Source organism: Agrilus planipennis, unplaced genomic scaffold (genome assembly GCF_000699045.2).
Source record: "Agrilus planipennis isolate EAB-ADULT unplaced genomic scaffold, Apla_2.0 scaffold186, whole genome shotgun sequence".
In the NCBI taxonomy this organism is placed as follows: domain Eukaryota; kingdom Metazoa; phylum Arthropoda; class Insecta; order Coleoptera; family Buprestidae; genus Agrilus; species Agrilus planipennis.
Genome location: NW_020439023.1, coordinates 75,160 through 98,708, shown reverse-complemented (window position 1 = coordinate 98,708; position 23,549 = coordinate 75,160). Strand labels below are relative to the sequence as shown.

At 32.7% G+C, this 23,549-nt stretch overlaps 3 protein-coding genes across 4 annotated transcripts; 1 reads left to right on the top strand and 2 right to left on the bottom strand.

Annotated features, from left to right (window-relative positions):
• Window positions 1–3,072: 3,072 nt before the first annotated feature.
• LOC108738304 (CWF19-like protein 1) lies at window positions 3,073–6,439 on the bottom strand. Its single transcript, XM_018471673.1, has 8 exons — window positions 6,171–6,439; window positions 5,726–5,886; window positions 5,574–5,672; window positions 5,295–5,515; window positions 4,628–4,949; window positions 4,348–4,569; window positions 3,517–3,755; window positions 3,073–3,445 (listed from the first exon to the last, which is right to left on the bottom strand). The coding sequence occupies exons 1-8, from the start codon at window positions 6,185–6,187 to the stop codon at window positions 3,140–3,142; spliced, it is 1,587 nt and encodes a 528-aa protein (XP_018327175.1). The 5' UTR covers window positions 6,188–6,439; the 3' UTR covers window positions 3,073–3,139.
• LOC108738305 (cytochrome c oxidase subunit 5A, mitochondrial-like) lies at window positions 5,899–17,195 on the top strand. The gene is made up of 3 exons (XM_018471674.2): window positions 5,899–6,157; window positions 15,840–15,976; window positions 16,749–17,195. Exons 2-3 carry the CDS (start codon window positions 15,840–15,842, stop codon window positions 17,071–17,073), a joined length of 462 nt encoding a protein of 153 aa, XP_018327176.1. The 5' UTR covers window positions 5,899–6,157; the 3' UTR covers window positions 17,074–17,195.
• LOC108738303 lies at window positions 7,167–23,412 on the bottom strand. 2 transcript variants are annotated; one of them, XM_025976364.1, is made up of 13 exons: window positions 23,331–23,412; window positions 23,086–23,167; window positions 13,688–13,830; window positions 13,091–13,441; window positions 12,218–12,499; window positions 11,880–12,155; window positions 11,315–11,611; window positions 10,313–11,252; window positions 10,084–10,244; window positions 9,514–9,832; window positions 9,212–9,448; window positions 8,787–9,150; window positions 7,167–8,726 (listed from the first exon to the last, which is right to left on the bottom strand). In XM_025976364.1, the coding sequence occupies exons 3-13, from the start codon at window positions 13,761–13,763 to the stop codon at window positions 8,190–8,192; spliced, it is 3,840 nt and encodes a 1,279-aa protein (XP_025832149.1). In that variant the 5' UTR covers window positions 13,764–13,830; window positions 23,086–23,167; window positions 23,331–23,412; the 3' UTR covers window positions 7,167–8,189. The 2 variants fall into 2 exon arrangements, with proteins under 2 accessions (XP_025832149.1, XP_025832148.1); XM_025976363.1 differs by lacking the exons at window positions 23,086–23,167; window positions 23,331–23,412 and adding an exon at window positions 18,015–18,175.
• Window positions 23,413–23,549: the final 137 nt, after the last annotated feature.

Here is a 23,549-nt window from a genome sequence, read left to right as displayed (position 1 = left end):
AATAATTATTATTTAATATAAAGTAAGATCTTTAAGTTTCCATTTGATTGAATATAAATATCAGAAAGGGCCACATACTCCCTATTTCTCAGATTTGGCGCAAACTGACTTTACGAAAATATATATAAACGATTTTCTTTCCTCTATTTCATTCATTTGCTAAATGACAAAAGGAACGATATTACAGACATTTGGTTAAATGAAACAGCAACAGGCTATTCCACCGAAATATGACGAAAATTAATTCTAAATGTCGTTGTACCAGCTAATAAATTATTGGAAAGTATTTCAATGTATAAATACGAATTAACTATAAACTAATCTACCACCTACCTTATTCTGCACCACGTCACATTTTCTCTTTTCATCACTTAAATAATGGCACTAATTCGACGATAAGAGTATAGGTATAAGAAAAAAAATTTTAAAAACGTTTGCCTTTCTATATTATATATGGACACTGATATTAATTAGTCTGACTCTATCAATCACAAAACCACGCAACACGCACCAAATTTTAGGTTATGCTAGCTGCAAGTTATAGTGCTAGACTACAATTAGGTACTATATTGTCAAATGTTACCAATTGTGTTGTCAAAAATTTTAAAACTACTCATGCGCAAATATTGTTTGATGTAACTTGTAATTAAACAATAACAATATTGTTTGGTTTAATNTCTATCGATGAGTTGTACGGATCTTCCGGAATACGGATCTCTTGCGACAACATTGGTGGCAAAAATGTCTGTTACATAGTTATAGCCGTCTTGAGCTTCTAGAATATACATATAAGTATTAATCATAATATGATATTTTACGACTTTTTACAAAAAGCAAAAAAGTTTAGGATAGATCAGCACTAATAAAATATAACAATAAGGATCATAACTAATAAGAATAATCAATAATTACCTATTACGTAAACACAATAGCTCAATAAGATAGACATGAAAGAAACCCAATTAACTAATTGGAAAACTGCATCCCGATTTTCGTGGCATGTGAAGCAAAGAAGATTTTAAAAGGTTTTAAAAGCAATTTCATTTGTATTATAATAATTAATTATCACCTCACATAATGTCATGACGACAATCAGTGTGTTATATACGAAACTGTTAGTTCCAAAAACAAAATCTTTTTGACAAATTGAAGTAGTTTGGCAATCAAAAAAGGGAAAGTACATAAACATTGAGGTATGATGTACCAATTAATTTGAAAAAATTAAAATCTGGCGAAAGAACAGTTACTTGAAAAATAAAATTACCTATGGTGCCAAAGCAGAAGTTAAAAAATTACAATTTTTAAATGTAGAAAAACAATGTTTTTAAACAAAAACATACTTTTTATAGCATGTTTCCATTTTTATCAATTAAAAAGGCCTAACCCGTAATTATCAATTCATTCATCAATAAAATATTTACGACGGTTGACTTATAAAATACAAGAGTTATTTGAATATTGTTTTATATATAATATAAATAATTATTATTNCAAACATAATAAAATTAGTAGCAGTAACAACAAATATTAATTTATAACAACTATTTTTATTAACATTTTATAATCTTTTTAATGGAAGACGTTTTCAATCCTTCAAAATTCCAATGTTATTCTAATTAACTTCTTTCTATTCAAGGACCAAATTAAGTAAATTTAAAGCGTTAGAAATCGAAATAAGAAACCTCAACAACTTAGTCATCGAGAAAAACAAAGTAATCGACAAGCTTCAAGAAGAAATAAAAACGGAAAAAGATGATAAAGTAGACTTGGTCAACGAATTGGACAAATACAAAACTGAGATTAACGATATGAAACAACTTTGGACTCAGGAAACTGCAAGGCTTCGTAAGGAATTGGAAAATATGAACGAGATCGTTAAATCTAGTCAGCATGATACGGAAGAGGATATGAAGAAACGTTTGGAACAGGAAACTAAGTTACTTATAAATGAATACGACAGTGATCGACAGGCTTATCAAAAGTTGCTGCAAGAGTATCATTGCTTGGAGCAGCACTGTGAAGACTTGGAGAAACAGTTGCACAACCAGAATCGTCTGCTTCCGTTTCATAACAGAAATATTAGTGATATCAGTAGTATTTCAACAGTAGACGAAAGTCTGATAACTACAATTCATGAAGAATATTTTAAACGTTGGACATTACTGATAAAAACAATAAAACTGTTAAAAGAAGGACACTAATCGTCAGTCGGTTTATGCTTTATGATGAATGGAAAGAACTAATTTTACGATGGATGCTACATTGGTTTTTAAGATATTTTTATATATAGATTAGTTATCGTTAATTATTATTATTCGGTGGTATTGGCCATTGTTGCTGCATTGCCCATAATAAACACTCTTTTTAACCTCTATCTAGCTTCAACCAAAAAAGAAACAATTTTTGTTTTTTTTTTATACAAATGCAACGATTGTTTCTTCATTGTTTTCAAGGCCTGCTGCAAAAAATAGAATGTAGTCCTTGATTTTTTTTTTCAATTAATATCAATACTCAGTTAAGCATTTTTTCAAATTATTATTTTTCCTTGGCTTGTGCCTTGAATGGAAAACAGCAGATCCTATTTACAAACGAAGATCAAAGCAACCCCTGTGTAGGTATAATTATTCTGTTTTCCATACAAATAAAGAAAAACTATGTGCCAAACGAATTGATAATAAAACAAACATTAAAAAGAAATAAAGAAATTAACTAGTTAATGGCAAACGTTTTTTCATAGTATGAAATTGTTAATGATAATATTTAAAAGAAGAGCGAAAGAAAAGTATTGCCGTTATTAAAGACTATAATAATTATTAACTAATTACAGCGGTATAAAGCATCACATACACGCAAATGCATTGACACACACACACACACAGTTGTTAATTAATATTATTATTATTCCTAAATCATTTTTTTGTTTATATTTATTATACATGTTTAATAGATATTATATTTAAAATGAAAATATCTACTTAAATACAATGGACTGTCGTTTTGGATACCTATACCTTTTTATTGTATGAATGTACAGTTTAGATGAATAAAATAAAAGTAACTTGTTGTTTATATTCTTTTTATTTCTTTGCTTATAATTACAAAGTTGGATACAGAAAAATATGAACAAAAAGATATTAATTCAACTGAAGTCGTAAGATTCAAATTGTTTTCTCAATTTTGCAACCAAAACTTTTTCGTCATCTTCACTGATGGTACATTCCTTCCAATCAGATTTATTAGGCATGTTAAGGACCTGTTTAGAAGCAAGAACCTGTCTCCCGAAATTTAAGGGAAAATTTTGCGATTTTTGAATTTGAACGTAATAAACTTCCCCTTTATCGGGGAGTTCGACAACAAAGTATGGAACCCCCTTTTGTAACACCTGATCTATACGATTACATGAATCCAATTTTTCCAAATCAAATCCATTTTCCTCGGCTTCGTTCTATGCATTAGAAAAAAATGTACTTAACAGAAAAATGCCATCTATTTGATTCAGTGAATTTTAAAACTTACGAGAAACGAGTTGGCTAAAACGTTGGAAAGTTTTTTTGGAACTGGAACAGCCTGAATCTGCATGTGAGATGTTTTATAATTTCGTTCAAAAAATATCGTAACGTTTTGGCTTGTACTGTAGAAATCTATAATTGCTTTTTTAAACTTTTCGATTTCTGATAAAACATTGTGGGGTAAATGAAGGGCAGATTGATGGTGCTCTATTGGACATATGAGTAAGTGTTCTTCAACTAAACCTCCTAAAATATATACATTTTTGGAAATAGTAACTATGTACAGCCTATGAAGATATTACAAATAAATGTTTATTTCTTAGGATTAATAAGAAAAATCAAATTAAACTGAATACAGGCGTCATCTATCAGTGATATTGACAACTGAAAGCCATCTGGTGTCAGATATCAATTTTCAATTTAATTTCCCCTAGTACCCTCTTCCCTAGTAGCTCCTTAGTCTATGTCCCTTAGTAATGCTTGACGGGAGTGTATGAGTACACGTGATTTACATTTTGCCGTGTAGTATTCTTGTTTTGAGTATTTTTAAATAATTACAAATAAAACAGTGTGTGTAAAAACAATAAAAATATCATTGAAAGTAAACTACATGTGGTGACAACAATCGAACGATAAATAGTAAGAAAGTTTTTTGGATTAGTTTTGATAAACGAAAACATTTCTTGTTCAGAATTTCGATAGAAAACTAATTTATTTGTTTAACAATTAAAAATATTTGCTTTTTAAGCAGTCATTTATATATTTTAATTCAATAATTTTGATTTTACTTCTTCAATGTAGTTTCCTTATTCTACATGAACATTAATTAAGAAAATACCTTTTGCAAGGGCTAGATATACATCCTCTCCAACTGTAATAATTAAATGCTTTTCAACAGATGGACTTGCCAAACAAAACCAGCATTTGCTTTGATCAAATTCAACTCTTTGCCTTTTATTATGTGGCCTGTGTTTTTTACCTTCTTCTTCTTCTGCGTTATAACTATCAACATCATAAAAATACTGTCCAGAGTTACCAGATTTTCTTTTTGATTTAAACACTACAAAAATGTTAAAAAGACGAAAAATGTAATTTATAATTTAAATATTTTGTCTTACATTTTAATTCAAGATCATCTAGATCGTATGGACAAGGGGTTTCATCAGTGGTCTTTTGGGCTAATTCTTTGTATTTCATGTACTCAATAGGGGTTAAACTTAATGCGTATAACCATCTTTGCTTGTTCTTATTCCCCACACGAGCTAGACCCAAAAATCTGGTCACAATTTCTGTTGATACGTCGTGATCAGATAAAATTGGAGCACGATAAGGGGGTCTTTCGTAAAATTCACCCTCTAACCCAGAAATATGATATCGTGGTTTTAATTGAATTGATAACCACGATATTAAATCGGTAGTTTGAGTAAAAGTTAAATTCAACTAAAATATTCATTTGTGTTTGTTTCTTGGTGGAACTTTTTAAATAAATAAAATAAAAAAAAATATACTAAATAAGAAAGGAAAGTACTTGGTTTGTTTCATTAGATCTTGACAATATTGGTCCGACTTTCGGCCTTTATAAGGAAAAAAACACTAAAATTATAACTAACGTTAGGTCCTTAAGAAATTTTAATTTAATTTAACCGTTATTGTTGTTGTATATAGGTCTCAATACTGTTAAGATACAATAAAACTTTATTAAAACAAACCAAGTGTTTTCCTTTTAAATTATTTAGTGTAAATACTACGTTTAAAAACCTTAACTGAGTTGTAAAAAGAGGGTACCTTACAGTTCGGGTCATTCTTCATCACATTTTTAGGCCATTGTGACGTTAATAAAATATCAATTCCTTTATAATTTGGATTTCCTCGTTTACAAACATCTACTAAACCTTTAACATCATCAACATTGTAGGTGTGTAGTTCAGACTGGTTATTATCGCTTGCAATCCCACTTAAATAGGCAATTTTTAAACCTTTACTATTTAAATACATTCCTTTTTTTCCTAAAATATATTTATTATGATTTTTTTTCCAAAAATATTTCAGAAAGAATAATTGTACCTAAGTAATTTACATTTGGACATAATTCAGAATCATCTGTTGGATAATATTGAACATGTTCTTGCTTGTTAGGGCCCAATATGTATGTTGGAACAAGAACTTAAAAATAATTAAGTTTATAACAGTCCTGTAGAATCATGAAAACTTCTTACCTTTTTTAAAACCCTGTTTGTATGCTTCAAATTCTTTATTATTAATTCCAAAAAAATTGCCTACACATAATAATAAATCAAAAGGGCCTGATTTTTCGTTTAACTTTTCTACTCGTGAAAAAAGTGCATCAAAACATCCCTCAACATCACCACATATTAGTCTAAAAACAATACTTAATTACATCACTGGCATATTCTTTTATATGTCGTCATTATTAAGTTATGGTAACTTTCTTTTAAGAAAAATAAGTTTATTATTTAAATCTGCTTTTCATGTAATGCAATCGTGAAGTAATAGTACGAAATTAGGGTTTGCTGAAATTAGTAGGCCAAAACATTCAAAAACAATAGTACAATAGTGTTGACAGTAAAAAGAGATTCATTAAGAACCACATCAGTTTACGAAAACTTTTATCAGTAACATCAAGTAAGGTAAGCTACTTACACCTTTTGCTTTTCCATTTTCTTAAATGAAAGAAATGGAGCCCTAAAAGTAGGACTCTGCTACGTAGTCACCTAACAGTCTTAAAAACAAACCTTATTTCTGGAACTAGTATCTGTTAACATTTTAAAACACTAAATTACAATTTTCACAATGCAATAATGCACACTTTTTCACACTGTTTATCAAAAAATTCACAATTCAATAATATTTACACCTAAAACTAAGGTTAGAAACGCTTACTTCTTCTTGTTGGTGTATAGTCTCAGCAATTGTGTAAAAAAGCTTTATTTAGCCAGCAACCTCATAGTAATTCGATATACAGAGTCTTCAAAAGATTGTTACAAAGGTAATTGAAAAATTTATTGATCTGTGCACTGTAATAATTCAACTTACAAAAACAAAGTCATTGATTGAGGTGATAGTATACCTTACCATGGTAAATAAATATATTTTATTGTTATTATTTTATTGAGATACTACAGTAGGCAGTAAATATCAGTACATGGTAATGAATATATACCACTAAATAACTTATTTTTGATGTAACTGCATAATAACGATGTTTGACTTAAGTGACACCTTTCTAAATAAATTGACCTATCACCCTTGATTGCAAGTATATGTATTTATAAATATATACAAGCATTGACCTTCCAATGCTCTTGGTCCTGCAGAATCAAATCCTAACGTGAATGCAAGACTTGTATCTTCATATTACACTTTTCACTAATCGTTAAGGACATTTATAGTAAAGGATTAAGCCAAGCACTAAGATGGTACAATTTATTAGAATCAATATCTTAAGTCTAAATTTACGAACATTTTCAATGATTTTAAGTACAAAATAGCTATAGTATATATATTACAAAAAAAATAAATTTAAGCAAATTATTTATTAATTCCTTTGGAATTAATCGATTTTTCAATTAACATATCAAGCTTAAGATTTAATACTAAACGAATTGTTTAAAGAACCTAATATGACCATTTAGAAAGCACACGTATGTTTAGCAGTTAGTTCCATAAACTAGATATATAAATGTTTTGTTAAAGTTATTAAATGATTTTTTGAGCAAATAAATAGATACCTGAATTACGTTTAAGGCAGTTAAGGCAGTGTTCAGTAAGTTGTTAATGAAGTGTAACTAATAAGGGGCGGTTAATAGTTAGAATTTTGTTTTTATTTTGTAGATCAAATGTGAATTTCTTTAAAAATTAATATATACTAAATTATGTTTATTTTAAATGAAATCATTATAAGTCCGATTGATATCAGATTAGTAGATGAGAACAAAAGCAACATTGCAACTCATCTGGTTTGATAATTGAAGGTAGAACTCAAGAAAACTGAATGTGTGAAGCAATAAATGGTCTAACTGAAAGCGCAATGAAACATAGATACATATTATATTTAAAGGCTCGAATAAGGACGAGGCTGGGAATAAGCCCGTACGGATTATTGTCGAAATAAGAACGTATCTGTAATCGAGAAGAAAAGAATAGGAAATAAATCTCGAAATCCAGCTAGAGAAGAATCAATTTCAGAAAAGCTTACAGGAATTGAATAATCAATAATTTTCTGATTGTGCAATAAGAGTGTTATCATTTTATAATTCAACGGCATAACATTTGGCGTATTTTTTTGGTTTTTAAAAGTACTTTGGACAGTATTGTGATTGGTCTTTGATCATTTATAGAACATATTAATGAATTTATATATTATATAGGGTGTACAGGATTCTTTCTGTAAGACTTTAACGGATGGTTGACCTACTTATAGCTATCAAAACAACAAAATATCACATAAAAAGAACAAGTACCATTGTTTTTTGATTGAATAGAATTCTATTTCTCAGGCTTACAAATTACTAATTAATCATACTGTGTTGCTTTGAAAGTAATTCGAGTAGATTTACTTTTGGTGATAGTGAGTACTCTGTATGCTATTTGCGAACTGCTTTAATGGTTTGTCGTTTTGCTAATTCTATTTTATTCCAAATATATGGGGCAATTTATGGTTTAATTGTTATTAGTGCGATTTTTTCGTTTATTGGTAGATATAGCTATACTTCTTAGGCTACGAGATCGCTCGAAAAGCGATGGATCGGTGTAAATAGGCTCACTAGGATCTTCGAATAGACCTCCCTGTCCGGCATTAGGAATGTCCAAATCGATATTATTGATTTCCGGGAAACCCCTCGCCTTCCTAAAACCTCCAAATGACTTACCAATGCTGAACGCAGATGTGAGCCCATTAAATCCACTGTTTCTAGTGGATGAGTACATGGTACAGTTGGAATGAGTTGATGCAGAACTACCACCACCAACCGTTCTTTCACTTTCTCTGTCAGCAATCGAAATATTCTTCTTTATTACCTTCCAATACTTTCTGTAAACGTATCCAGCCACTATGGAAACTATTATGAGGGTTAGGGTCAAAAAGAGAACCGCACCAACGAGGCTCTTGTACTCTCCCATGGTCAAGCAAACCGCCTCTCGTAGGGCCAAAGCTTTTAATGCTACATCGTGGTTTATGTCATTACGTGAATCGAAGACCTATAAAGAAAGGGTTGAAGCATAAAAAACTCATAATTTATGAAAATATGTAAACCAAACCTCTATCATTTCTCTCACGTACTCTTCGTCACTATCGTTGTTATTGTTGACTGCGTCATTCTTGGATGTTGCATTCAGTTGGGTAGGGTCGGAAAGATGCGTTATAGCGGTAGTGTTATCATCAATTCTTAGGACGTTAGTTTCGTTGATAGATCTCTTTCTACGTTTACCAAAAGACGGTTCTTCTCTTCCTCTGCCTGTTTCACAGAAAGCCGGTTTGCATCCGTCTACGCAGGTGTGAACTGTGGCTTCGAAAACAAGGAAGTTAGATTCGGGAATTTTGAAGGCATGGAATCTTGCCTCCAAAGTATCTCCACTACGGCCTCGATCCAATTCAGGGAATACGTAGGGATCCACAGGGCAACTGTCAAAAACTGTTGTTAGAGATTTTTCAAACTAAATGGATTTTAGGTCGGAATACTTACCCTCGTCTATCGATGAGTTGTACGGATCTTCCGGAATACGGATCTCTTGCGACAACATTGGTGGCAAAAATGTCTGTTACATAGTTATAGCCGTCTTGAGCTTCTAATCTGAAGGTCAAAGGATCACCAACAGCTATGGTGGTAGTGGGTCTGCCCTGATACAATATCAGCAGTCTAACCTTTGAACTAAGTGTATTTTCGGCTGGCAAATATTCAATTGGAATGGGACTTCCTGACCTAGAATGCAAACACACGTGTAAGCATATAGATTTTAACGCGATTTCTTTCAGTATTGCTTTTACCCCGCTCCTATGTAATCAGAGTAGACCTTAGCCTCTCCAGGTCCTCGGAAGAGACAGGTTAAGTTGTATCTTTTGTCCATGTTGGTTTGTACGTTGTCCGTGAATTGTACCACGACGATGTTAGTCATGGTATCTCCGAATCGTTGGGTTCCGCATTCTGGGTATCCTTGGGGGCCACTTATCCGAAGTACATGTTTTACTCCACCGGTTCCTCTTAAATTACAACGGTCGTAAAAACCGTAGGTGTAAATCCGACCATAAAATCCATCGGGTGTTATTAAGGAGAACTCCATGCCTTCTTCGTTGCAGACTTGTTTAACTTGTTGGTGAGATTAAATGATAGTGGTGATTAAAACGGTAGGTGAGAGAAGAATAATTATGCAGCTATTGTAATTTTTTAATTATAAAAGAATTTAAGAAAAAAGAACAGGAACTACCTCGGAAAGGATTTAGAACAGTGTCTTATTTAAATTATATTGTATGGAAAGACAAAGGAGTAATGTTTTTTGAAAATAAAACAATTAATTAAACAATAGACAATTGTTCTTCACATTCAATAATAACATTTACCATCCAAACAATCGCCATCTACTCCTTGTCTTCCTAATGATCGTTCGTAGTAATGATAGTCACGAGCAGGATCAAAAAATTGAGGGTTATTTAGTTCCATATCCTTCGAATCTATGTCGCTCAGTTCGCAATTTTCCCCTTCGTAAGGCAATACTGCTTCCCTAAATTTATACAACAATCGGTCAATTTTAACATTACAGACTTACACGGACAACAGATTTTCAATTACCTGTAATTAAACGATCTACAAGTAAATTCTGGATTTTCAACACATTCTCGTTGACACTCAATAAGAGTAGGTACTGCAATCAATCTTCTGATGAATTGTTTTCTGAGCCTTTGCTTGGCTGCGGCTTGCCTAAATGCTTCGTCATCGCATCCATATCCTGGAGGTCGTATTGGGGTTCCTCCTTCCGGTACATCATATATAGGTCCATCCGGTCCCGGAGATAGCGGTCGATAACTGGGCCTATCAGCGAATGGTCTTCGGCCGTCATAAGGACGCCTGGTGTCATAAGGTCTTCTGTCGTCGTAAGGATAACGATTATTGTATGGTCTTCTGTCGTAGTAGGGCCTATTGTTGTCGTCATCGTAGGGTCTACGATTCCCGTATGGCTTGTCTTCGTATGGTGGTTCTGGAGGAGGAAAAGTCGGAGAAGGTCGTCTATGATCGAACGGTCTAAATGGCCTTCTAGCCGTTGGGGCATCTCCTGAAGGGTAGTCATAATCAGGGTATCTGTCGTCATATCTATCAGCACCTCCCCCGCTTGGAGGAGGGTAATGCCTGTTCGGATAATAAGGGTAACGTCCAGTTGGTGGATATCTTCCGTAAGGACCGCCAACTCCGTCTACAGGACGATATGGAGGTCGTCTGTCGTAGGGATAGCGGTCATAGGGATATCTTACATTTGGAGGATGTCTACCTCCATAGAAAGGATATCTACCGGGAGGTGGGTATCGTCCTCCAGAGGAGCTTGGTGGATATCTGCCCGGATAATCGTCGTATGGATAACGACCTCCTGATGAACTTGGAGGGTATCGTCCTCCGCCACTACTACTAGGAGGATATCTACCACCTCCTGGGCGTATCCGTGGTCCACTTGGATAACCATCATCAGGTCTGTCTCTGTCTACAGGCTTTTTTACCATTCCGTCGTCGTCCCCTCCAACTATATAAAAGACACAGGAATGTATGTTTATATTATGACCATTGAGGTGCTTTGGTACTTACGCATTAAATTTTCGTAATAATCGTAATCTGCGTCGTATATAATTCGCATTCCGTCTTTCTGATTGTATCGGCTAAGTCTACAAGTCCTATATCGTTCACTGTAAACTGCTGATCGACATTGGAAACTTGGTTGTCTCAGACATTCGTCAAGGCATTCGCTGAGAGTTCTACCGGAAATCTCAGAATGATGTTCTCCTCCCAGCCTACTGTTTCTGTACCTCTGAAATGCTGTATCCGGTCGTTTACCAGCAAACAGGTGCGATGTGACCGAATTATCTGGATATTCCGATCCACGAGCTGGTAAAATGAAAAAGAAAATATCGAATTGTTAGATATTTTCTGACACTATAAAAACTTGTTCCCTTAAAATTTTTTGTCCTGAATTTAAATTCGACTTAACATTAACATCTCTGGATTTTGCAATATTCTAAAAATTTGGATTCACCATTTTGAATTGCCGAATTTGGGTTCAAATTCAAAAATATTTAGGATATAAGGGTTTTTATAGTTTCAACATTATATGGAGTTGTATAATTAGTATAATAAATAGAACATTGAAACTCACGACTATCGAGACAGGCAAAATCATAATAATGATGTGTCGAACTGCTGGCAATTCCCAAATCGTCTTTTTGAGATACAGAGTCTTCTTCTGCAATAGAACATTGCTTAGTCATTTCGTCGTATTCGATAGAACGGCAGAAGTATTTTTCCGCTCTCACGCACATTATCTGACAGTCTTCAAGAGTTACATTCGTCAAAAGATCCACTTCAAATGGTCCCCCCAACCTTTTGTTTTCTTCTTTAATAAAGACCCCCAATCCATCGCAACGCCTTTCGGCTAAAACAATAACAATTTAATATAAGAAACTTAAGTAGTAATCGTTTGATTGAACTTTGTACCGTTTAGACAGGTGTTTTCTAGATAATCCGAACTAGGGTCATCTTCTAACAATTCCGGATGAGTTCTTCTGGTGTATCTACTTAATGAGCATGTTCGAGAAGAAGCATCAAAAGATGCGGATCTACAAACGAAACTGAATTCGTTTAGGCAGAGATCTTCACATTCACTTCTGTTTGACGCCGACATTTCCTTCATGTCGGAACCCGACAATTTTAACTTTTTCCGAGGGTGACGCTCGAATATGTATCTTCTGTTGGGACATTCTCGTTCCGGTCTGTTGGCTGAAATAAAACAAAATACTTAAACACCTAATTAAAATTCAGGGTCGATTTTTGGAGCTTTCGAGTTGACCTGGCTAAAATCATTAATAAATATTCCAAGGATGTTACAGGATTGTGGTTACGATGAATAGGGGCTACATCTGATAAGTTAAATTTGGAACGGAAATTAGGGGCGGTATCTTATTGGAATTAGTTAATGAATTTTTCTAAATTGATGATTAACGTGTTTTGTTTCGATGCCTGAATTCGTACACATGTGCAATTATCTCGATCATTCTCGCATGTAGAAATGTTAAAATTTATGATTTGACAAGAATTAGCAAAACCGATTTTTGTCGCTTGTTAAAAAATAACCACAATAGTGCTATGGGATTTACCCTTGGTGTAACATTTAAGAAGGCCAATTCGGGTTAACAAATATAAGGGAATGCGTGAGGTCATTTTGAAGATAGAGAAGAGAATGAGTAATCTATAGAATTCCAAGATCTAGGAAAAGCGATTAATATATTATTATTAAAGACGGGACAGCATTAGGAATACATATACAAGAGTAAGAGTTTTATTTTTTGATAAAATAAGGAATTCTCTTACATGTGATACAAACTTCTGTAAAATGGATACTGTTGGGTACTAGCATCAAGTTTCCAATTCCTTCGGGAGCCGCTTGTTCTCGGGTCAAATAACAAGTCGATTCTTCGTACTCAGGACCTCCGTTGTACGAACTTATTCTGCTTCCGGGTTGAAAATCGAAAGATGCACACTGACGTACGATATTGTTCGATGCTCTGTCCCTCAGGCAAAGATCCTGACATTTTTCTAAAACCATAAAAGGTGGTGCCGTGTCCCGAACGATGTCATCATCGAAACCTTGCAATTGCGTATTCGGCAATCGCTCGTACATTATTTTTCCATTCAACGAACCAGAACCGCACGATGTTTGAGCTAAAACAAGTGATTTTTTGCAAAACTTGACGTTTCAACGATAATAGTTAAACCAAAGCAGTCGTATCAATTTCTTTGTCCACTAAAAAATATTAGAATTGAACACTTTACTGTTGAAAAAAGTTATACTTCTTTATAGAGAGTGCCTGCTCGTTCTTACGAGATTTTAGCACTTCCGGGAGTCTTAAGGGGTTGAAAATGTGACAATAATTTGTTTACTTTCGCCATATTATGTTTTTTACTTACCTCTTGTCATCATCTTCAGAACAGTAAGAACCGTAATTGCCTGAACCATATTTGGTATAAAAGGATAGTGTTTCATTTTGAAGAGATAGCGGTTATGGTGCAGGTGGAGCTTGCGCTTACGGTTTGAACATAATTTTGTTCACCTAGAAAAAATGGAAGTTTTTTAAGGGAAATTCTAACAGAAATTAAATTCTTGTTGGATATGACTAGTGATAAGCAAAACAAGACCAATACTGTCCTGGTTTTGGTATTGGTCTTCATCTAGCTTATTCAGTCTTGGTTTTAATCTTGGTCGGGTTCGTTCGGTCTTGGTTTTAGTCTTGGTCTTGTTAGTTCGTGTTGGTTTTGGTTTTGAGTTTTCACAAGACCAAGATCATGACTGCAAGACCAAATCCAATTTTTCTCATCTCTAGGTGTGTTCAATGAGAACATTAATCTTATAAATGGTTTAAAAGCAATATTTGATATGTGCTAATATTTCTTTAAAAAAAATAAACTGTATTTAATTTTTAGCAAAATTAAACAAAGAAATCATAACATTTATTCAATTTTCAACCTAAACTTTAACTAAATTGAATCAATTCTTTTTAAATAAAATATTACTGCGAATGTCATCAAGTATTTTGGATTTTGTTCTTGCATGAAAGATCAAAAATTAACATTGTTTTTATGAAGTATGTAGCTTTATTTGAGTAAATAAATAGTTACTACTTCCATGTGCTTACTTTTATGTAACAGCTAGGTACTACTACAAATAACTTTAACAAAATATTGTGAAATATACAGAAACGAATTCGAAAAAATTTGACTTTCAATCTGCATTGCATAATTTTGAGCCTGTTCTAATTACACAGTCTGGTTACGGCCCTGTCAGTGATTTAATCGATTCTAAACGTAATAAATGCAAAAAGTTTATACAGCCACCCATAGACTTTCTACTTATATATTCCTAAAAAAATATAGGTCCATTGGAATACTTCCTAAATGATTTTAAGTTGCATGTTAGGTGTTTTTTATCAGTTCGTACACATATATTAATGTATTTCAACATAGGTTCAAATAATTTAGTGAATTCGTGCCGGTCTAGAAGTCGCACTTCCGGATAGCCTTCTCCCTTTGTCTGATTTATTGAAAAAAAAACATTACGAAAAACGGGAATTTGTTTCGCAGTTTTACGAGGCAAACAAACTTGATATTCTTAGTATGCGTTTTAAAATTGAATTTCTAGTAAAAATGAAATATGTTTATTTTTTTATTTAATATGTTTATTTTATTGTAAAACAGGATAAATAATCTACTTATAGAAAATAGAAAATTATTCGACGTGAAATCAAAGGCAAAAAAGGGTAGGGTATGCGGGTGGGGTTAAAAGTTATTTCTTTATTCAAGAACAGTAGCGAACGTAACCGTGCATGTTCAATGATTAACCATTACAAATTAGCGAGCCCGAATTTAACTTAAATAACTAACGTTAAGAGAACCCAACAACTTGGACGAAACTTTTGATTTCACACCAAATACAAAAGCAGGAGAAAAATGGTAATATAATACAAGATTATATTTATCTGTCGTACGGGGCGGGTCTAGCTACCACTTTATTTATATAGAGAAATATGAATCAAAGTTAAAGAATTAACATATTTATACATTTATTATGAATTGTATGTATGGGTTTGGTGGATGCGTTGACTTTTCAAAATTACACTTCACTTATAATTTTGAATGTTACCTTCTTTTGGTATGGATTAGGGTTCTTCGTGCAGACAGTTTTATCCTATGGGAACTGCAGCCTGCATGCTCATTTTGACACGCAATCTAGCGCTAATTCTGATTTTGATTCCTCAATTTCTCTCAAATTGTTCTTTACATCACGTCAGTGAAAATCGACCACAAAAGTCAAGCAAAAAAGAGAGTATATCTTAAGAAATTAAAAAAAAATATTGTTTTCACGGAAAATGATATATCTCTTCGCCTATATATTCTTTTGATGTTACTCTACATGTTTACATGACATCAAGACCCATGCAACAATTTTCAGATTTTGTAGTTGCTACATTTGCATGTGCATAATTGTCGTGTATGGTACATTGTTTTATTATTCAATGAGTAAGTTTTGGAAATTATTGGAGTAAAATTAATTTATTGTCCACAGATGAGTTCGTTGATTAGAAATGCACTTTCGAAATCATTGAGAAATGTGGTCAAATTAGCTGGAGCTTCCGTTGGTTCAAAACGGACTGTGTACCACACAGCATTACATGACGAAACTCCAGAAGAACTCGATACCAGGTAGGACTAATAATTACAACAATTTTGGTTTACCAGAATAATTCCTGCATCCTTTTCTGTTAGTAGTTTTAGCTTTTCGTTGTTGTTATTGAAAGGTTTAATATTCATTTTGTTTTAAGTCAGTTAAGAAATTGGGAGGACATGTTTTATTCTTATCATTTACGATTAACCAAATATTTAGTAATCCTTAATGAGGAAATATACTGAAGTTCGTTGAAAGAAAATCTAAACTGATTCGTTCTTGCGCTAACGCTATAAAAGGAAACGAATTTGTTAAAATACAACAGTTGTAATTTTATACTACTTGGTTGTCATATTTTTTTTCTATTATTAGGGTTCCGCACGTTCGAACAAAAACGGAACCATTATAGGATCACTCGTTTGTCTCTCTGTCCAGTTTTTTTAATCGTTTCGATTATGTTATAAGGATATTTCGTTCCTTATACCTACTCCTACTAACAGCACTATTTTTTCACCCTTAAAATATTAAACAAATAATCAATGTGGAGCACTGGGTAGTCAAAATTCGACATTATAATAAATCGAACAAATAATACTCTAAATGGGCCAAAAAAATGAAGCAATGTTAATATTGTCAGTGTATAGACCCAAATACAGTTACGATTTAGTCATTATGTGTGGAGTCAGTCAGGATTAAAAAGTTCAGGATTAAAGGACAACATCTTTGGCATATTTGCATCGTAGATATTATACTTTCATTAATTCGGTTTTATTTTTTTTAAACTTTCCCTAATTCCTATCGAAAATATAGGTACGAATGTTTCTTCTGTCGTCCCGATATCGACGGTTGGGACATTCGTCAAGCAATGAGTGATCTGATAGGAATGGACATGGTCCCCGAACCTCGCATTATCATTGCTGCCATGTACGCCTGCCGAAGAATAAACGAATACGCCGTAGCGGTGCGTTTTCTTGAGGCTTGCAAGTATAAGTGCGGTCATCATGAAAAAGAAATTTGGCCGTACATTTTGCAAGAAGTCGGCCCTACCTTGTGCGAATTGGGGATTGATTCTCCGGAAAGTTTGGGTATTGATAAACCTGAGCTTTGGTCTCCGAGTGTCTTCGATATCCACTGAGTAATTTTTTGTACCAATGATTTGCCGTTGACTTCATTTTTTATTGATTACCATATTTGGATAGTTATTGTTCATGTTAAGTACTCTTTACAATTAATAAATATATAAAAAAAATTCTAAATGGCACATCACCCTCGACTACATTTAAAGCTATCAAATATACTCAACTGAAGGTAACCACTATGATTGCCTGTCGTTGCTTAGTCCGTGTGAACATTTAAAATAGCTTAAAATCGTGATTCTGATGAAAAATAGAAGAATTTTTGTCATTCTTAGAATTTCGATGTCTTTTATATAATACGTCAATCGAGTAAATTTAAAATTTGTATAAATTTTTGTATTTCTTTTTCAACCCTTTAAAATGCGATTTTTGCAACATACGTTCTTCGTGCGCCCCTAATATGTAACGCAATATGAGTAAGGGATTTGTTGTTTTGATTTCTGTCGAAAAAGTATAATGAGAGAGAAAAAAATACAAATAAATCGTTATGTACCTATTTGAAGATTATAATCATGGAATTGTTTATTGCACTTATCAAAAATTTCGAAACCTATCAAGCAGCTACGCCGAAAGAAATTCGTTTAAACGTTAAGTACTTGTTTTCAACTGAAAAAACGCCTATTAGCTAAGAGCTGTTTAAATAAAAAATTCTATATCGTAAATGCTGTAGGTATTTCGTAATTGAATGATTAGAAATGAAAGGTAAATTTCTAATTTTATTCGATCAATAAAATTGATTTTAATCTCATAATTATAAGATAATAAAATTATTATTTTTGATAAAAAAAAGCTTTATTGTTTGAAAATAATATAATTTAAGCTTTATTTCAATTCAGTAATTATCATTCGAAAAATGATGTTGAGTTAAAACTGAAACTTAAACGTGAATCTGGGTACCTTAAATTTCAATTAAAAATAAAAAAGAAAATGCAAAACTTACGTATTCCTCTTTGGGATTTTTAACTAGAAGTGAAAAACCTTAAGCGACGATAAACTGTAAAAGCAACGAGAAATGAAGGGAAAAACTTGGCACCTCCAAAAGTAATGTACAATACCTCACACCCTAACACTTACTGTTGCGTTACTGTTGTTTAAACATTGGCATGGAAAAAAGGCCTTGGTGGCCGAATCGCTTTCCGGAAGTTCTTTTGTTTCTGTTTCCGGGAAAGCATTAAAATTGCAGTTCATCGGATGGTCAATGCTCACGTTAGATGACCAACACCATCAGATTCATCATTATAATCTATACGTATCATTATTGTAAGTAGGCTTACAATTAAATCCATCCAGGAGTGGACAAAAATCCTTGCGACTGATCCACTGAACACGTTACTACACGAAGAAAATGAAAAAGGAAAATTTACCTAAATATTAAAGCGATATTATTTAATTTGGACCCGAATTTGTAAAAATAAAATCCCAGCAGTAATAAATTTACTAGCTAATTTAATTAATATTGCAAATTAAACTATAATAATTAAGAAACGCAAAATTTTTAAGAAAACGTCAAAATTGAGATTATTACAAATTACTAATAAATTCTGCTATTTCTACTGCAAAGTCAGTTATTTACAATCGAAAATTGTGCGTTGTCATAAAAGTTTAGTTTTCTTCAAGAAAATATATCTTAATATTCGCGCTTCTATAACCAATAGTACTATTGATGTTTAAGACACACACTCATTAACTGACTTTCATACTGGAGTTACTTATGTAAGTCATTATATCTTTAAATGTTATCGACCGAAATAGTTTTTGTTGAAAGTTTTTAGCAAATTAGAATTAGGAACATAGCTACTGCAGGTGTGCCAAGGCCCATGCATTAAAAGTTTTGGGTTACCCCGAATATTAATTTAACCCAATATAAAGTAAAATTTAAAACCGCAAGCAATCAACTTTAACTATTCCAAACGCTTTCCTTAATGCAAAATTGTACAATATTTTTATTTAATGCTGCAAAAATGTTTATTACTTTGTTCAAATCGATAGCTTTTGTAATTATTTATCCAGGGATATTTCGTTTCTTGGTCGAGGAGTGACGAAAAATAGTATGGGCATCGTGCACCAGGGTAGGAAATGAGCGGTCTGATACATTCTTTACCTTTTCTGCCTAAGTATTATCATGGAACTCGAGACATCTTAGAGTTTAAATGGAAGAAAAAGCTGACTACCCTGATATTTTCTGAAATATTTTGTGTTTGTAATTGAGAAAACAAAAGATAAACATATTCTACGTCATTTTAAAGTTTTATCTTTAAAAAATATGACTTCAAAAGTTAAAAATGAACAGTTATGACAAAATTGCAAGGCTTTAACTCATATTGAAGAATTAGGAAGAATTTCTTTTTGTGGTTGAGAGATATAAGATACTATAAAAACACTTTACGTAAATGATATGATAAAAGAGGTTCTGAAAGATGTCCTGACTTCTCCCGTACGAATATAATACGTACATTAGATACCATTTATTGTGAGGAAGTTTAACGTTTAACAGTTTAACTGGAGTTCAAATGATTTTCTATTAGGTATATTTTATATTATCTTAAATATCTTGATTAATTTTTAATCTCACTTAAAATATTGTGCACCTTCTCTGAAATATCCTGTTATCTTATTTAGGGAATTCTTAAACTGGTTAATACTTTCGTAATATATGTTTTATACAATTTATTTATAAAGTAGTTTAGTAAACAAAAAATGGTGAGTTTTAAACAAACCTACGCAGAAAAAAATTTACAAATAGGTGTTTCACTCAATGAACAGTTATGACAAAATTATTAGAGCTGCATGACAACTTTTCGAAAAAAAAAATTCTTTCTTAAAAACATGAAATGACACAGAATTTTGATGGGATACAAACTTGCCATATGGATTTATATAGTAGATACTTATGGCCAAAATTACTTTATTTTGGCACTTGATAGATCAATAAGATGAAGACGAATTTTACCATTATAATGTAATTTATTAATTAAATTATTAAGAATTAAAAACCTTTTAACATTTTCTTTTAGCGTCCCCAGTTTTAAACTCGTTGTTTCCCAAGTCCATTTCCTTTTTCTCTTTGTAAGTCTGTTATCCAGTTTTAGGTACTTAACATCTGTTAATATCCGTATGGTTCAGATGCCTAAACTATCAATACCCGTTTCTCTTCTTTTTTCCATAACAGGCGTTACATTTAACTCTTCTCTAATTAATTGATTTCCTAGTCTGTCCTTTTCCTTTTTGATACTTGAAGTTTCCTTTGCAATTCCTTATTTAACATCCAACACTCACTTCAGTATATCGGTGGATATCTCATTTTCGTTGTTGAAACTTTTCTTGTGATGAGTTTGCTGTTGATCTTCTCTTGTATCTCACTCTCCCGTGTACTTTTACCATTAATCATTACTCTTAGGTAGATATTTAAAAATAAAATGCTTATCCGCTCCTGTATTATGAAATCAGTGATGCAGATGTGTGTGTATGTGCTTGTATTTGGTGTCATTTCACCGGTGTTTCCCAGGCTTCAACGAAAATTCGTCCTCTTTTTTGTGCCTATTATGAGAGAACGATGAGAAAACTTCACCCTAACCGATTGGTTTTTTCTTTTTTCTTTACAGCTATTGCGTTCTGTATCACCTGATTGTTATTACATCTACATATATATAAAAGTATACATTATCTAAAAGTATTACGTATTTTGTGTAGGTGAAAATAAAAATTAAACATACTGCTATGTGAGCTGCACTCATTATTTGGACCAGTTGAGCGAGGTCAATAATTTTGAAATGACTGTAACGGGATTCACGTCTGAACTTTAATAAATTTGTCAGTGAGGACAATGATTTGGAATTTACGACAAATTATTGATCAATTATAATCTGGTATTCAATTTGTTTACAATTAGAGTACAACACTACGATATCTGCATGTTCAATGTTTTCAGAAAATAATAACAAGTAAAATTATATGTACGCAATTGTGCAAAAGAATTACTATGCATTGCGAATATTATACAGTCAAGCTTCCATTATTTGAACCAATTATGTCTTAGTTCTGCTTTATAGGTACAGTCACACTTTTTAATTTTTGTTTAGAAGACATCGCTTCTACATACGTATGTGTATTATTTTTGTTAAGGCCATTCTTAATAACCCTTACAATCTCAGAACACGATATAGGACAGTATAAGTACGCACTTCGTTGGTGTTGTCTTTTCTTAACGTAAGCTAACCCCTTTTTTCATTTACTATAAAATAATGTTGAGTGAAACTTTCACCTAGTGGAAGTCAATAAAAAATAGGCGAGTTAGATTGGTAGGATACCTTTTCAGGCATGAAGGTCTAGTCAGAGACATATTAGAGGCAGAAACAGGAGTTAGGAGGGGTAAAGGTAGACTTGGCTTAGATTACTGTTCATAAATAGTTCTAGTTTTAGGGAAATGCGAAGATTAGCTCAGGATAGGAATGAGTGGAGGTGCGTGTCCAACCAGTCTTAGATCTGACGACTGTCTTGTCCATATTGTTAAAATAGTCGTAGTCTAAAAGTAAACACAAATTATGGTTAATACAGTTATTACATTTATTAGTAGGTTTACTTAAGTTATAAGATTCTTTAGAAACATTTCTCTATTGTTAGAACACGTTCAATTTGGAAATACCATCATAAACATAAATAGCAGTTAATGTTTTCTGCCGCCGAATTTACTTTTTAAAAACGCTTTTTATTTTTAAGATTGAAATTCGACTGGCTAAGAAAAACATGAGCTGCTGCCCCGTTGAAAGAAAACAATAATACACTATGTGCGTTAATTATAATTCAATCAAGATGTTAACAGGTTAACAGTGGAACAACAACTGATTTTAATTAATCACAATTATTAACATTACATTTCTTATTCAATATCTTAGTAAGCTAATTAATATCAGAACAATGCAATTCCCTGAAGAGATTACCATTCTTACATGCGTTGCATGCTGACGTTGCGTCTTATAATTGTTATAAAGTATTTTAGATATCATAACTCCTCCGCCCATAAAATGAAATTTTAGGGGTGAAGCCCAAAAAATTTCGGCAACGAATTTACATTGTTCTTTGAGGTAAAGGAAACGCTTGTGAACTATCTTTTTCCCTGACCTCTGGTCTCTTAAATTTATTAAAACATTTAATCTTATTTCTATTATAACAAAATACAAAAGTACATATAATTACAATGATTATAAATAACACAATTAAACATATATTTGAACCGTTTGTCCAAAAACTTTCATCTGGTAAATACACAATTGGATCGGTAGTCTGAAGAGTTAATTTTGCTAATTCGTCAAGACGAACTGCCTTGAGGTTTAATCGTATAGGTTTGACATTTATAGGCTTTTCAAATAATGGTGGTAAAAATACTGGTCTTTCAGGTATTGNAATTTTTTTTTACCGGAACGCGTATATATAATTATATAGACAGGGCCGATCCTGGGTAGGCGGCCGCTCTGTGCGGTCTCATGTCCCAAATTTGACGACGACGGAGGGGGGGGGGTTTCCCCCAATTTTCGCCCGTCGCCAGGATCGGCCCTGTTCACGGTTAGGAAAAACAAGCCGATTCGTTCCGATTTTTGTTCCGGTTCGGGTTCGGTTCAAACCCTTGTTTATAATAATACATATAAAAATTCGTCAAAAATTAGAAAAAAAAATCAGCAATTCTTTTTAATTTCTTTTTCAATACGTCAGCCAATTCTGGTTATCAGAAATCATTTTTAGTTCCTGAACGCGTTCCTGTCCAAAAAGGAAGTACCGGAACGACGTTCCGGAGAGTTCCGGCTCGACAACACCACTGTGTACAACGTATACTGCGATTATGTAGCTGTCTGAGACTAATTAAAACCTGACTAAAAAGGGGGACTATGTTGGTAATACTTCCTGCTCTGCTTAGCAGTTGATAGGTGACAAGAGATACGAAGTATCTGCACCACAATTTCATAGTCAAAACCGGTCCAAATTGCTTCTAATCTTATTATGTATGATATTATACTTACTGGACGTATTCTGGCCTTGTTAGGCATTTCGTTACAAAGGACTTCTTGAAATTTGGTGGCCCCCAGGAGCAGAGGAGCAGGACTTAAAGATAGAGAAAGATCTTTTTTATTCCTTTTTTAGTGCACATAAGTAAAGTCATTTCCTTTTTGTTCTATTTTCTCGTATTACGGAAATTACTTAAACCCAAAGAAACAATAATATTATTGTATGATCCATATGTTTATATTTCATGTATTTATCGTACCTAAATGCGAAAAATTTTATTTGCCTCCACTTATTATCACTTGTTTTTAATTCTGGTTGAGAAATTTTATTTTTACAGTTCTTATACAATAGTGCGATAAATAGAGCACAAAAACAAAGCTGCAGTAGTGTTTTTACTAATAAATGTAAACAGATGATTTTACAGTAAACACATGATATAAATATACATAGTTATATTTTTAAAATTTTCTATGCATTA

Bases quoted from the DNA above. Each gene is read 5' to 3' on its own strand.
- LOC108738304 (XM_018471673.1), bottom strand. The intron at 3,756-4,347 runs GTATTTTCTTAA...TATATATTTTAG, and splicing joins ATATCTAGCCCTTGCAAAAG to GAGGTTTAGTTGAAGAACAC. The intron at 3,446-3,516 runs GTAAGTTTTAAA...TCTAATGCATAG, and splicing joins TTTTAGCCAACTCGTTTCTC to AACGAAGCCGAGGAAAATGG.
- LOC108738303 (XM_025976364.1), bottom strand. From the start codon at position 13,763: ATGAAACACTATCCTTTTATACCAAATATGGTTCAGGCAATTACGGTT. The intron at 10,245-10,312 runs GTAATTGAAAAT...GTATAAATTTAG, and splicing joins TGTAGATCGTTTAATTACAG to GGAAGCAGTATTGCCTTACG. The intron at 9,449-9,513 runs GTAAAAGCAATA...TTTGCATTCTAG, and splicing joins TCTGATTACATAGGAGCGGG to GTCAGGAAGTCCCATTCCAA.
- LOC108738305 (XM_018471674.2), top strand. From the start codon at position 15,840: ATGAGTTCGTTGATTAGAAATGCACTTTCGAAATCATTGAGAAATGTG. The intron at 15,977-16,748 runs GTAGGACTAATA...TCGAAAATATAG, and splicing joins CCAGAAGAACTCGATACCAG to GTACGAATGTTTCTTCTGTC.